This window comes from Fusarium subglutinans (assembly GCF_013396075.1).
Source record: "Fusarium subglutinans strain NRRL 66333 chromosome Unknown NRRL66333_c0000113, whole genome shotgun sequence".
Classification (NCBI taxonomy): Eukaryota; Fungi; Ascomycota; class Sordariomycetes; order Hypocreales; family Nectriaceae; genus Fusarium; species Fusarium subglutinans.
In genome coordinates, this window is record NW_023502176.1 from 73,257 (window position 1) to 85,861 (window position 12,605).

The 12,605-nt window shown below is 50.3% G+C and overlaps 5 protein-coding genes across 5 annotated transcripts; 1 reads left to right on the plus strand and 4 right to left on the minus strand.

Moving 5' to 3' along the window:
- Window positions 1–67: 67 nt before the first annotated feature.
- FSUBG_8319 (kinesin) lies at window positions 68–1,775 on the minus strand (the record flags this gene model as incomplete). Its single annotated transcript, XM_036686715.1, has 2 exons — window positions 68–1,659; window positions 1,718–1,775. 2 exons carry the CDS (start codon window positions 1,773–1,775, stop codon window positions 68–70), a joined length of 1,650 nt encoding a protein of 549 aa, XP_036536176.1.
- Window positions 1,776–2,543: 768 nt separating this feature from the next.
- FSUBG_8320 (AT hook protein) lies at window positions 2,544–3,130 on the plus strand (the record flags this gene model as incomplete). Its single annotated transcript, XM_036686717.1, has 3 exons — window positions 2,544–2,943; window positions 2,994–3,040; window positions 3,098–3,130. The coding sequence occupies 3 exons, from the start codon at window positions 2,544–2,546 to the stop codon at window positions 3,128–3,130; spliced, it is 480 nt and encodes a 159-aa protein (XP_036536177.1).
- A 262-nt stretch (window positions 3,131–3,392) lies between these two features.
- Window positions 3,393–4,193, minus strand: FSUBG_8321 (aprataxin; the record flags this gene model as incomplete). Its single annotated transcript, XM_036686718.1, has 1 exon — window positions 3,393–4,193. One exon carries the CDS (start codon window positions 4,191–4,193, stop codon window positions 3,393–3,395), a length of 801 nt encoding a protein of 266 aa, XP_036536178.1.
- Window positions 4,194–4,640: 447 nt separating this feature from the next.
- FSUBG_8322 (helicase) lies at window positions 4,641–8,749 on the minus strand (the record flags this gene model as incomplete). Its single annotated transcript, XM_036686719.1, has 2 exons — window positions 4,641–4,891; window positions 4,951–8,749. The coding sequence occupies 2 exons, from the start codon at window positions 8,747–8,749 to the stop codon at window positions 4,641–4,643; spliced, it is 4,050 nt and encodes a 1,349-aa protein (XP_036536179.1).
- A 1,207-nt stretch (window positions 8,750–9,956) lies between these two features.
- FSUBG_8323 (importin alpha SRP1) lies at window positions 9,957–11,969 on the minus strand (the record flags this gene model as incomplete). The annotated part of the gene is made up of 3 exons (XM_036686720.1): window positions 9,957–10,871; window positions 10,923–11,432; window positions 11,736–11,969. The coding sequence occupies 3 exons, from the start codon at window positions 11,967–11,969 to the stop codon at window positions 9,957–9,959; spliced, it is 1,659 nt and encodes a 552-aa protein (XP_036536180.1).
- Between the last annotated feature and the right edge of the window lie 636 nt (window positions 11,970–12,605).

Consider the following 12,605-nt stretch of genomic DNA (forward strand, 5'->3'; position numbering starts at 1 on the left):
AAACACCATGCTCCATTCATGCTAGCAAATCTTCCTTCAATCGCTTCTGCGTCGTTGACCATTTGTTTCAGAGGTTTTCCTTTGCGCCTAGTGGCATTCTCGCGCTGTTCTCATTCTTAAACCTCGTCAAGTCTCCTTGCATCAACTTCCTCAAGTTCCCCATATCCTGGAGGTATTGCTGCATTTCTTCTTGCAACTCATCCTCACCATATGCTGTGCTTTCCGAATCGTACTGATCGTCATCGTACTCACTATACTCGGAGGTATTCTCCTTGTCCTGCTCGTCGACTTCTCGTTCTGGCTTTACGACAACAGGAGGAATAGGGTTCTTGAGGCTTTCGATAGCGAGCTTTAGGTGCAATTTCAAAGCCTCATTCTCCGTCTGAAGCTTCTTGATCTTGCTCTCAGCTACCATGCTGCGCTCCTCCATCATGCGCTGCATAGAGTTGACATGAGTCTGGTACTCCTCCAGTTTGTCCTCAGCTTCCTTGGCGTTCTTCTCACGCTGTCTCGAGTCTGATACGGAAAGCTGCAGCATACGAATTTCCTCCGCCATGGCAGCAATCTGTGCGTCTCGCTCGGCTGTTGATATGTGGTCCTGGTTGACAACAGCCCTAGTCCGGATTCGTTTGGCTTGGTCGGCATATCGCAGCGTAGAAAGGGTTTCATCGTAGTCTGAGGGTGCAATGCAGGCAATCATGGCCGTCTTGCTGTTTCCGCCTAGTGAGTCTTTGAGAAGCCAGGTGAGGATTGAGTCTCGGTATGGGACAACTTCTTTTCGCTTTCCACCCCTTCCGGCCTTGGGGTCCGCTAGAGCGGCAATTACACGTCCCAGCGTGGTCAGTGATTTGTTGATGTTGCTACCTTCACGTAATCGCGCACCAGTAGCCTCGGTGGCCTTTGCCCTCTCGCTACCAGCTAGATCTACCAGTCGAATGCGAGAGCTTCGCTCTGTCGTCTCGTCGGTTTCCATATCGTGGTGAATTTGTTTCAGCATGATTGTAAAAACGGCGTGACTTCGACTACTTGTATCGTTCATCTTTGTGCTCGCTACCGTACGAGATGTATCGCCTAATTTCATGTAGCGCAGAATCTCATTGATGTTTCGCACGGGCACCTCGGTAAGATCCTTGACGTATGGACCTTCGGTGGGAGATTCGCGAATCTTGAGATAATTGGGCGCCTTGTGCGTCTGAGGAGGAACGAGGAGGTCACGGACGTGCTCATTGTAGACTTCAAAGTATGAGACGCGAACATTATAGGCGACGTTTGAGTTCTCGCAGTGAGCGGCGTCAATACGCTCAAAGAGATCTTCGCAAGTCCGAGGAATCAGGCCAGGCTGGTCTGGAGTGCCCATCATGGTGTAACTTTTTCCAGAACCAGTCTGTCCGTACGCAAAGATACACGTGTGGTAACCTTCGAAGTTGTGATCGAGAAAGTCCTCGCCAAGGCTGTTGTAAACATCTTCCTGAGTGGCGTAGTGCTTGTCGTTAGTGTCATGACTCCAAAAGGAGTTATCGAAAGTAAACTTCTTTTCCTCGATGACCTTCTTGGCCTTTAGCTTTGCAGCCTCTGGGTCAGGATCATCGGGTGCGGATAGTGTTGTGAGTTGAGTGATGGGGTCCATTTGGATCAGACATTTTGCCTGGCGTTCAAGTTCTGTAGACTAGTCAGATACATAGGTTCTATGAAAGACCGGGTGCTTTTGTGTATTCACCTCTCTTGAGAAATGCTCTCACTCGGACTACGACCTTGACATTTCCTCCCCCTTCCATTCTGGCGGGCATGGATAAAGCCGCATCTCGAGATCTCAGCGATGGCGTTGAAGCCGAAGAGTGAACCCTGCCCTCATAAAAAGACGCCGAGGGTGATGAGGGAGAAGGCATCAATCTCGAGTCCAGAGCCATCGTCATAAGGATGCTGTTGGCGTTGTCGATGCTGTCGTGAAGTCGATGTCGAAGAATAACCCACATCTCACCGTCTTCCCTTGTAGGTATTTTTTGTTTACCAGCGTCATTCACGTTGCTAGGGGCAGTTGCAGGGGGCCCTTGTCTGCGTAGTACAGGTTTTGACTGGTTTAACAGAAAGGAGCTTGGGCCAAGCGGCCCCATCAGGACGCGGCAGCTCTAGTCTGAATCAGGCTTAGACTGTCGTCAATCTTCGAAAGAAATATCACTCCTTCTGTCTGCTGCCCTGTTCTCGAGTTATTCTGTCATGCCCGAGAGCCCAAATTCTTTGCTGCGGGGACCAAGTGACGCGAATTAAACTCCAGCCACCCTTGATCAATTTTACTGCTAATTAGGGCGCTGCACCTTAGCTGAGCTTAGGTACCAAGGTACAGATACCTTTGCAGACGAAACGCGACATCCAACATTCGTCTTCCCTCTCTTCTTCTACATCCCACAACAATCTTTTGTCGCGTTTTCAGCTACAACAATCAAACCGAATAAACTAGTATCGTACTTTACTGTGCGATTTTTCGGGAAATTTTATTACGTTTGTCACCAACTCAATCTCTCCCGCTATTTTCTCTCTGTCGCATCATGGCGCGTACTAAGGAAGATGTCGCGTCCAAGGGCGATGCCTCGCCTCGCATCCCCAAATCCTCCGCCGGAGTAACCAAGAATGCCGCTGAACCTCCCGTCAAGCGCGGTCGTGGACGACCTCCCAAGGGTGCTGCGCCCATGCCCAAGAAGGTCTATGTTCCAACAGGACGTCCCCGCGGCCGACCCCCAGGTTCTGGCAAGAAGACCGCCGCTGGACCCAAGAAGGTCGCTGCAGTAAATGATGATGGTACGCCAAAGCAGGGACGTGGTCGACCTCCTCGAGCTGCTCGCGGCACAGAGTCTGCTGCCACAACGCCCAAGAATGGCAAGAAGCGTGGCAGAAAGCCAAAGGCTGTCGATGTATCAGAGGATGAAGAGACGAAGCACGATGAGCCTGGTAAGGAATCTCTACAAAACCCTAATCAATTATGTGCTAACATCTCCCAGCCGACGAGGATGATGATGCCGCCAATGATTCGCCCGCTAAGGACGAGGTAGAATTCCATTCTCATACCCTTCGACCTAGAACACTATTTACTGACTTGTTCCAGGCAGACGACGAGGATGGCGAAGATTCCGAGTAGGATTTCGATTATGGCCAATATGGAAATCCCAACATGAATAATCAGCGCCGGCGGAATTTTCCTAGTTTCACTATAGGGTCTGGATTTGGTTGATTTGCTTTAGGGTGCTTGGGAACACGAGGGGTGAGGGTCAGGAAGAATTCATGGAACTGTTATACTGGGATTGTGCTCCTCAGGAGTTGTACAAATATTATGCTAATTTACAGACGGGTAAAGCAGGCCCTTTCATCCCACCCATCCCATCCCCTCCCATTTCCCCTATCTAAAGTTTCTTCCATGACTCATACTCCTCTTCGAGATGTCGTTTTAGCTTTTGGAACTGGTTCCCAAAGTTGAGCCCACATCTCCAGCACTTCATATCCCATTGCAAATACGCCTCTTCCTTCGTATTCCTGCGCAGATCATCAGCTGGAAGCGGAAAGTCGTCCAGATCAACGAGAAACGGCGTATTGAACGAATTGTAGTGCTTGCGATGTCTCAATGCCTCGGAGAACATATCTCTCGAGAAAACGTGCACGTGAAGGTGTCTCATGCTTGGTACCGCATGCACACCGGCCTTGACTTCTGCAGCCCAGTCCCGACCGTCCGGGAGTTCTCCACCCTGGTCCGGCTCGGCATCTCCATCGAGCACGGCTTGTCGATGAGCATCACTCTCACTGTGCGTGCCAAGACGACGTTGGAGTTCCTTTGCGACCAGAGCCTCAAGGCGCTGGGTCTCCGTTCTCACTTTGGCAAGGACCTCTGGGTCATCTAGGGCATCAAATGGATGGAGAAGATTGTACTTTGACGACCGAGGGAGAAGAAGAGTGTGTATTGTGGCTTTTGGGTAACGGTCGTTTATAGCGACAAAGTCCTCGTTGTGATAGATGACGCGTGAAGATGGGTAAGAGGCTGGATCTTCGAGATATGCACCCAAGCCCATGCGGTCTTTGAACGGGTTCCCGCTACGCGATGGCCGAGCTGTATTTGCCTCGGGTGGTGTTTTCCTCTTTGGAGCCATGAGTTCTGCGACTGTCATTTGTAAGAATGCTTCGAGAGGGTTGAGTGTGTGACTTGCATGCATTGCGGGTCGACTTCCTTGCAGGCTCCTCATCACGGATTTCTTCCTTGGTAATGGCCTCCTCTGGCTCTGAATCTTTATGAGACATGTCTTTAGGTGGGGATATTGGAAACGATTGTAGGATGCCAGGTGTTGGCGTTGGCGTTAATATTAGTTAGTGTTTTATACTGTGCTGAGAGCGTGCAGCATTCATGATAGAGAGTGCCCCGCGGTGGAGTCGTCTTTTCATACCCAAGTCTCCGAAGCACAGCCATGAACAGATATCTATTTTGAGTTGTGTGTCGAAAGAGTATCTCAGAATTCAGCGTTTGAGTGTGAATAAGAATCTAAGTTTTCTAACTTTTGTGTCGTGCTCGAGATCTTCCTATATAAGAAGAATGCTGCCGTCAAGCTAAGAATCCAAATCTAATGTACCTCTATCTGCATTTATCACGGCCTTAGACTTTTTACTCAAGCATCCATACCATCGAGCTCGATCATCTTCCTAACCAGCATGATGACCTCGTCGTCTTTCACGTTCATCTCTGGGCTTTCAACCTTCTTTGCAATCAGCTCATCAACCATTCCTCTAAGTCTAGCCAGCAAAACACCGATACGCGCCCATCCTCTAAGTCTGAGCCAGCCGTCAACAAGTAGACCTCGACCAAGAGTGTCGAGTTCGATAGGTCCCGAGAATAGTAGGAGTGTGTATGCATTGAAGGCTGTTTGATATGTTAGCGCAACCGAACAAGATTTGTAACATGAGAGGGGATATACGTACGTGTCAGGTCCCGAATGAAAATCTTGCTGGTTGAGATCAGACTGAAATAAGCCATATACGCAGCATTCCCCGAGAAACCCTGGCTTCCAAATAACGTACTGCTTGGGTGAACAAACACGCGTCCATTCTCTTGGTTAAAGTACTTGATCGACCTTGCCTCAGGGTCTAACTCCACGGCACCAGACATCGAACTTGCAAACTTCTTGTCGGGATACTGGATGCGAGCGATCTGCGGTGTGAAAGCTGCAGCAACCAGCGCTCTCAGGAGCTGGGATCCATCAGAGCTAGCTCCATGTGCATGACCCTCGATTGTCGCTTCTGAGGGTGCCACGATACCGATCTCTCCCAGGGACGTGTAGTACTGTGCGCGCGTATTGGAGATGTCCGACAAGGTCTGGAAATTGAGAAAGTTCTCTTCACACCATGATCGTATCTGACAATGGGGTATGTGGTCCTGCATCATGAAATCCCACTCCTGAAAGGCCTGAAGATCAGTTAAGAGATCCCCGTCACCTCTGTAGAACTTCATACGAGCTTCCTTCGCCTCGTCTCTCTTCTCTTGTGGAGAAACAAAGGGACTTCTTGTGCTCAGAATCGCTGCAATGGTCACGCAATCATCTAGACAACCAAAGATGGCACCAAACACCATCAGCTTGCCGCACCGAAGGTCAGCCGGGAGCATAGCAAGCTGCTGACCCATGGCTGTAAGCTCGTCACCATCGAGTGCTCCCATGCGTCCCAGGAGCTTCATAGCTCCATCAATGGCAGTCGCGTCAGGAGGTGTTGGAGACCTGCCAAGGAACCCAGCAACATCCTTCATTCCCATAGCACGAACTGAGAGACACAGCTGTTCTAGCGGAACACGGCGAATCTCTGGCTCAGGTCGTTCGGGCATTTGCTGTTCGAGATTTTGCGTAAAGAGTTTGTAGCATCTGCCCTCTTGAACTCGGCCAGCTCGACCACGTCGTTGCTTACAGGCGGCGCGTGATGCCCACGTTTCCTCGAGCTTGCGCATGTTGTTTTGCACATCGAAGCTGGTCTCCTTGACCTTTCCGCTGTCAATTACCACAACAATGTCGTCTATTGTGATGGAGGTCTCTGCGACATTGGTCGCGACCACAACCTTTCGCTTTCCTGGAGGAGCACCAGAAAACACCCTTTTCTGCTCGCGTGTCTCAAGTGAAGCATGAAGTGGCAAAACATGAAGCGAATTAACGGCTTTCAGGGCGCGACAACCTTGGTTGATCTCACCAACTCCAGGGAGGAAAATCAGAATGCCACCAGGTTTCTTTTCGTAGGATAGCTCGAAATCAACGGCCTTGACCGTCTCTACCAGCAGGTTGTAATTGATGCGATGTCCCAACTTTTGAATGACTTTGCCCAGAGCCTCTCCGCTGATGAACTCTGTATCAGAGCTTTCGACTCCATATGCGGTCATACGGATCACATCGTCCAGATAGTACTCGTCTACAGGGAATGTTCGGCCTGCAATTTCGACTGTGCCCACGCTGAGTCCCTCCGAGGCAAAATATCTCTCAAAAGTTGCGGCATCAAGTGTCGCAGACATCAGAATTAGCTTGAGCATATCCTTCTTGACCTTCATGACATCGCGGATAAGGTTGAGGAGGAAGTCAGTATCGAGACTACGCTCGTGTACTTCATCGATCACAACGTGACTGACATCCGCCAAAGACGCCGCGACATCTTCTACTCGCCCCCCTGAGGTTTGTAATCGCCTGAGTAGAACACCCGTCGTCACAAATGTTATCCTTGTATCTTTCGATCTCCGAGATTCACCTCGAATAGCATATCCCACCTCTTCGCCCACCCGTGTACATCTTTCTTCTGCTACACGATCCGCAAGGCCAAGTGCTGAGATTCGTCGTGGCTGGGTGACAATCATGTTTGCACAACCACCAAGACCTTGCGCGTACAGATCATCCAGGATAAATTGCATAGACTGTGTTGATTTACCCGATCCTGTTTCTCCGCTGATGATAGTGACATGATTGCTTCTGACGGTACCGATTATGGCTTCTCGCATCTGCCAGGCAGGGAGACCCTGACGCTTGGATACCATGTTCTTCAAAGATGATGACTCTTGCCGTCGAAGCCATTGCTCCCGGCTTTTCTCATCCTTGATCCATTTGATCCTTTTTGGGGCGCGTGTACTTCGTTTGTTTTGTGCAATAGCCGCAACAGGTTTGTACTCGGCTGCGGCTGAGGAGACAGCCGAAATATCCACCAGCTTTCCAGGCTCTTCAATGATGCCGTTGATGTTCTGCTGGACCCAGTCCATAGCCAGGTAGATCTTCATTGGCTCATCTCGCAAAGACTCATCGATATACTCGAGTGCTTTTCGAATGATGCTCAGCTTGATATAAGAAGGAATGTTTGCCACAATCGATAGAATCAGGTTGGCAGGATAGTTAGCTGGACGTCGAACCTGAAAAGAGGCATCGACGGTCTGTTGCCCATTCTTGACAGAATCGAGCTTGATTCGAATGACGTTATCGCCTTCACGCTCGAAACCCTCCCCATATATCGCTTCAAGACTCCCGACTTCCTCTTCCCACTGTTCCTCAGGTGAGCCCAAATCCAAAAAGTCAGCATCAGCGGAATCCTGAGATTCTCGGGGAAAGAGCAAATTTTGTAAGGTCTCTGCGGCTTTGTCCTCATCAACCCCTTGCTCGTCCAGCACCCTTGTAGCCAGCTCAAGTGAGTAACCTGCTTGAGCTAGTCGTTTGATGATGCCCTCTCTTCTCAGATTCGTAGCTCCGACCGACACTCCAGCCGCATAGCTCTCTGGCAAGGCCCAACGAGGAAGATCATCTTCAGGGACGTGGATGAGAAGCCACTCCAGTGTCTCTTCTCGATCTTTGCAATATTCGACTGCCTCTTCAACATGGCTTTTACGGAAGCTGAGCTTGCTGAGTTCAGAAATAATAGCGTCTTTTTGAGGCTTCGACATCTGGACACCATTTGGATTCCACTTGACGCCGCTTCGCAGCAACGTCTCTAACTGTGCTCTTGTCTTCTTCCCCATCTCAACCTTGGGTGCAGTACTCCATCCCTTCATGATGTTGGATGACCGACTATCTCCTTTACCGGCATTACTCATAAGGACCAGTCCAGAAGCACCAGGCATGGCAGCGGCCTTGGCCTTAGCGGCCTCAATTTCTCTCCTCTTCTTTTCTGCGGTAGCCTTTGCCTCTTGACGCTCTTGAAGTGCTTTAAACGGGTCCGGTTCATACATCCAGGCCTTGCCTTCTTTCATATCTTGGGTTTTGAGGGCCTGAAAGTCTTTCCATAATGACTTGTGCTCTGGTGGGAGAACCATGTGTTTATTCTGCATGCTACACACTCTGAAGAGGGCATATGTTGCTGCGGCATGCTTGGCTTCTATTGCTGTAGGGCGCATAATCAGATGCTTATGAGTTGCTGGAATTTTGAAGGGTTCTAGTTTGGTGATCTGCTGGGTTTTAGGATCCTTGGCGCTCATAGTAACCCATACAGAGAAACCATCGGGGGTCTTCTTGGTATCATAATCGGGCCTTTCCCATTTCTGTTTCTGGCAGTACTCGCTGAGTAGGTTTACTGGCAGCTTTCCTGTCCATGAAGAGCCGCCGATGAGCTGCTTGACCGTAGGTTTTGGGGGGCCCGAAAGAGCTGCTTCAGGAGTAGAACTGCCACCTTTTTGGCCCTTTTTTCCTTTTCCTTGGTCTTTAGGCGGCGCAGACGGCATGGGATCAGAAAGATCTATACCGCCACTAGACTTTCCCTTGCCCTTTTTGACCATTTTGAATGGATGTGGTTTGTTGGTCGTGTTGTTGTAGAATTGATATGGGAAATGCCGGGTTGGTGATCGATTACTTAGTGGAGCTCACTCGACACCCAGTAATAATTGTCAGCCGCGCAATAGTTCTTGATGATTACTTATGAAAGGCGATGTAATAAATATGGCTCGGGTTATACTGCCAAGTGCCGGTATCCATATTGTATCACAGGAATCTCTCTTTTCCGGAACTGCTCGCAAGAGCTGTAATTTGGAAAGAAAGAGATCAGTTACTGTATGGCCAAAAGTAAAAGCGTTTGGGGGAAAAACGAAATATATCTTATTTCACACTGTGCGTCATGTGCAATAGTGCAACCATATTACAGTACGTGTTCTGTGCTATATACGGACCTGGTGGCCCCGCTATTTACGCTCAAACCCTTTCGAGGGATGACTCCGATTATGATCTTATGGAAAGTTCAACGAAACATAGTTTGGGTAGATACGGACGCGAATAGATTCCCTTCTCATTCCAGTACGACGAAATGAGTCGTCTTCTTTTGGCACCAATCTACAGCCAGAAAATCATTACATATCATCATGCCTGATAATCATGAATGAGGGGCAAACACCCATCATATTCTTTTGGATTAACTACGGTCTCTGGCTACCATTGAACCAGATTCACCACCACTTGGCAGCGAATTTCGTAATTTCGAGCTTCATCTTCTCAGAAGTCCTGGTGCACTAGCATAGGCCTCTCCAAGGCATCCGTCCTCGATTGACGCTGCCTCTCACCTCGCCTCAGCGGTCGTCCTGCGCAAGTCCCATGTGCATAAACATCAACCATCATGATGTCTTCAGCGTATACACGTAAACTCGTCGGCGTCTGTAGAATCTTCTCATGAGCATTCATGACCGAGAAGCCAAACGCCACCGCCGACTCCGCTCTCGTCTTACTTCATCACTCTCAGGCTGGAGCTTTCAAGCTACCATAGGGCCTGTAATCTGAGGGGGTGAGATTTTCCCTCGTATAAACCTTCCAGATACATTAAAAAGACGCGGTATGGGGTGTGATATCATGGGGATGGGGGTAAACGACAGTCACATAAAACTGTTCCGGGGGAAGGGGTGTTGTGATGGTGCTATGTTTTTTTTTGGGGGGGGGGGTTGGGATTGCTCCACATTCTGGATTTCCTATCGAAATTCTCAATCCGAACCGGCGAGCCTTTTACATGTCCATGGCGTCGCTACCCTTGGCAAAGTCGAAACCGCCTGAGGGAGCAGCACCGTTGGTACCGAAGCCGAATGTGCCGTTGGGGCCAGCAGGTTGTTGGGCCATACCCTCATCGGCGTTCTCCTCATCGTCTGAGAAGTACTTCTCGATGATGTTGTAGGCCTTCATGTAAATCTCCTCGTTGGCATTGTTCTGGCAGTCGTGGATCTTCTCCATGCCACCACACTCCTCAATGAACAGAGCATACCGGTTGATGGAGTCGCCAGACTCACCAGCGGCCTGCTTGTCGAGGTCACCGATCTTGAGGATATTCTCAAGACCGTCCAGCGCAACTTGAATGATCTTGTTATCGGGGCAGCCAAGTAGATCGCAAAGGGGCTTGATGCACCCCTGGGAAACCAGATAGCGGATTTGCTCCGGCTTCTGCAGACCACCAGAGGTGGCGTTGCTAATAGCCCAGCAAGCCTCCTTGCGGGTTTTGAGGTCTCCGTTCTGCAGAAGGTGGATCAGAGGAGGAACAATGTTGGCATCGATGACGGCCTGGATTTGAGAAGAGTTGCCAGCAGTGATGTTGGAAATTGTCCAGCATGCCTCCTTTCGGATGCCATCCTTGGTAGAGCTCAGAAGGGACAGGAGGCAGGGTAGGGCGCCGCAGTTGATAATGACCTGTGTTTGAACGTCGTCACCGGTAACAATGTTGCCAACGGAGCGCAGGGCGGGAGTCTGGACGGACGTAGAAGCGTGCATAAGAAGCTCAACCAGTCGACGAGGAATGCCAGCCTCAATAACGGCCTGGATCTTGTCATTGGATCCATCGGAGAGGTAAGAGATAGCCCAGCAGGCATCGATGAGGACTTCGTCATCAAGGGAGTAGACGAGCTTGGACAAGACAGGAAGCGCGGGGGCAATCTGGTAATAAGTTAATTCGCGTTCGTTTTCTTTCCTCAAATGAGAACTTACAGTAGTCCAGTCAGGCTGGGGGGTCTTGCCACGGCAGAAGTTGCTAAGTGTCCAGGTAGCATTGCGAAGCATGCTAAGCTTACGGCTATCGCCGAGAAGGTTAAGGAGAGGCTTAAGAGCACCACAGCTGAGGACATAGTCACGGCAGTGAGGGCTATCACCAGCGATGTTGCCTAAGGCCCAGACGGCTTGTTCCCTGACATCGGGCTCGGGGCTAGCAAGAAGCTCGACGAAAATCGGGACAGCGCCAGCCTCAATGACAACCTGTGTCTGAGTGGCGGAGCCGGATGCGATGTTGGTCAGAGCCCAGGCAGCCTCGAACTGGACCAGGGTGTGAGGGGATCGCAAGAACTCGACAAAACGACTAACGACGCCGGTCTTGATGACCTCCTCGATCGGGGGGTTGCGCTCCTTAGAAAGAAGCTTTCGGAACTTGGTTGTGGCCTGAATCTGCGAATCGATCTGGTCCGAGAAGACACCCTGCACCATCTGAGGAAGGTCCTCATTCAACTAGAGACAGGTATTAGTAAATGCTTATAAGAGATACACAGCCAGGGTCGTGCTATTCATAGCGAGGCATGACAGCAAGAATGAGCATAGAACGTGAACATAGCCGCATCCGTAGCCTGCCTTTTGCTCAAACCCGCCAGAACCAGAATGTGGGGTTATTTGAAGTGTATATTTTCCCCCACATCAGAGGCAGACGGGAGGGACGGGGCGAAGCGAAAGCCGACAAGAGATTTTGCGTAAGCAGCAGGCGAACCCAGCATTTTCAAGGATAACCCAAGGGTTGAGAAATAGAAAGGCACATACCTGGGACTCGGTAGGAGCGGACTCATCATCACTATCAGGGGCGGCACCGAGAGAAGCACCAGGGCGGTTCTCACCGGTACCAATACCTCGACGCTTGGCCAAGTTCTCCTCACGCTTGGCCTTTCGAATCTCGACTTGCTGCTCCTCGCGACGACGACGGAGCTCCTCAGGCTTGAAAGTATTCTTAGCCTTGAACTGAGTTCGGCGATGCTCGGGAATGTATCGCTCAGCCATGATGACTGCGATTGTTTTGGTACGAGGGGGCGTTGGTAGGTGAACAGTAGCAAATTGATGTGCGGGGTGGAAGATGCACGAAGGGTTCGCAGAGAAGATGATGGAAAGAGCTCAGCGTCTAGGGAGAGAAGACTTGCTCTGCAGCGTAGAGTAGAGAATCCAGAGAGGAGAAGAGGATGAGGGGAGGGGGAAAAGGAGAAAGTTTTGTTGTTGATGTTGATGGAGAAGAGAAGTCTTGGGTCTGGGTCTGGGTCTGGTCGGCCGGGGACTAGGAGGGCGTCGAAATGATTGACCCAGGCAGTGGGCGAGTCTTTCTCTGGGCTTTGGGCCACTGATTGCCTGCTAAACCTAAAGAGAAACCGCTTCCACCGTAAGGGCCCCAGTCGGGTGATGTCAGCCTCAGGCAGAAACCACTCCGCCCGTAAGTTGTTCGCTCAGCACTGTGCAATCACCTTCAGCTCTCTGCAGAGCTAGACATGAAAAGAGGACTACTCTGTGAATGATGTGGGTAAGGTTAATCTAAAGAGAACAGGTCATTGTTTTTATCCACTTGGAGACCAGGTAATGTAAACAAAGTAACTACCAGCGAACGAACGAACGAACGAACATTTCACCGCAATCCCTTTGTCATTGCTT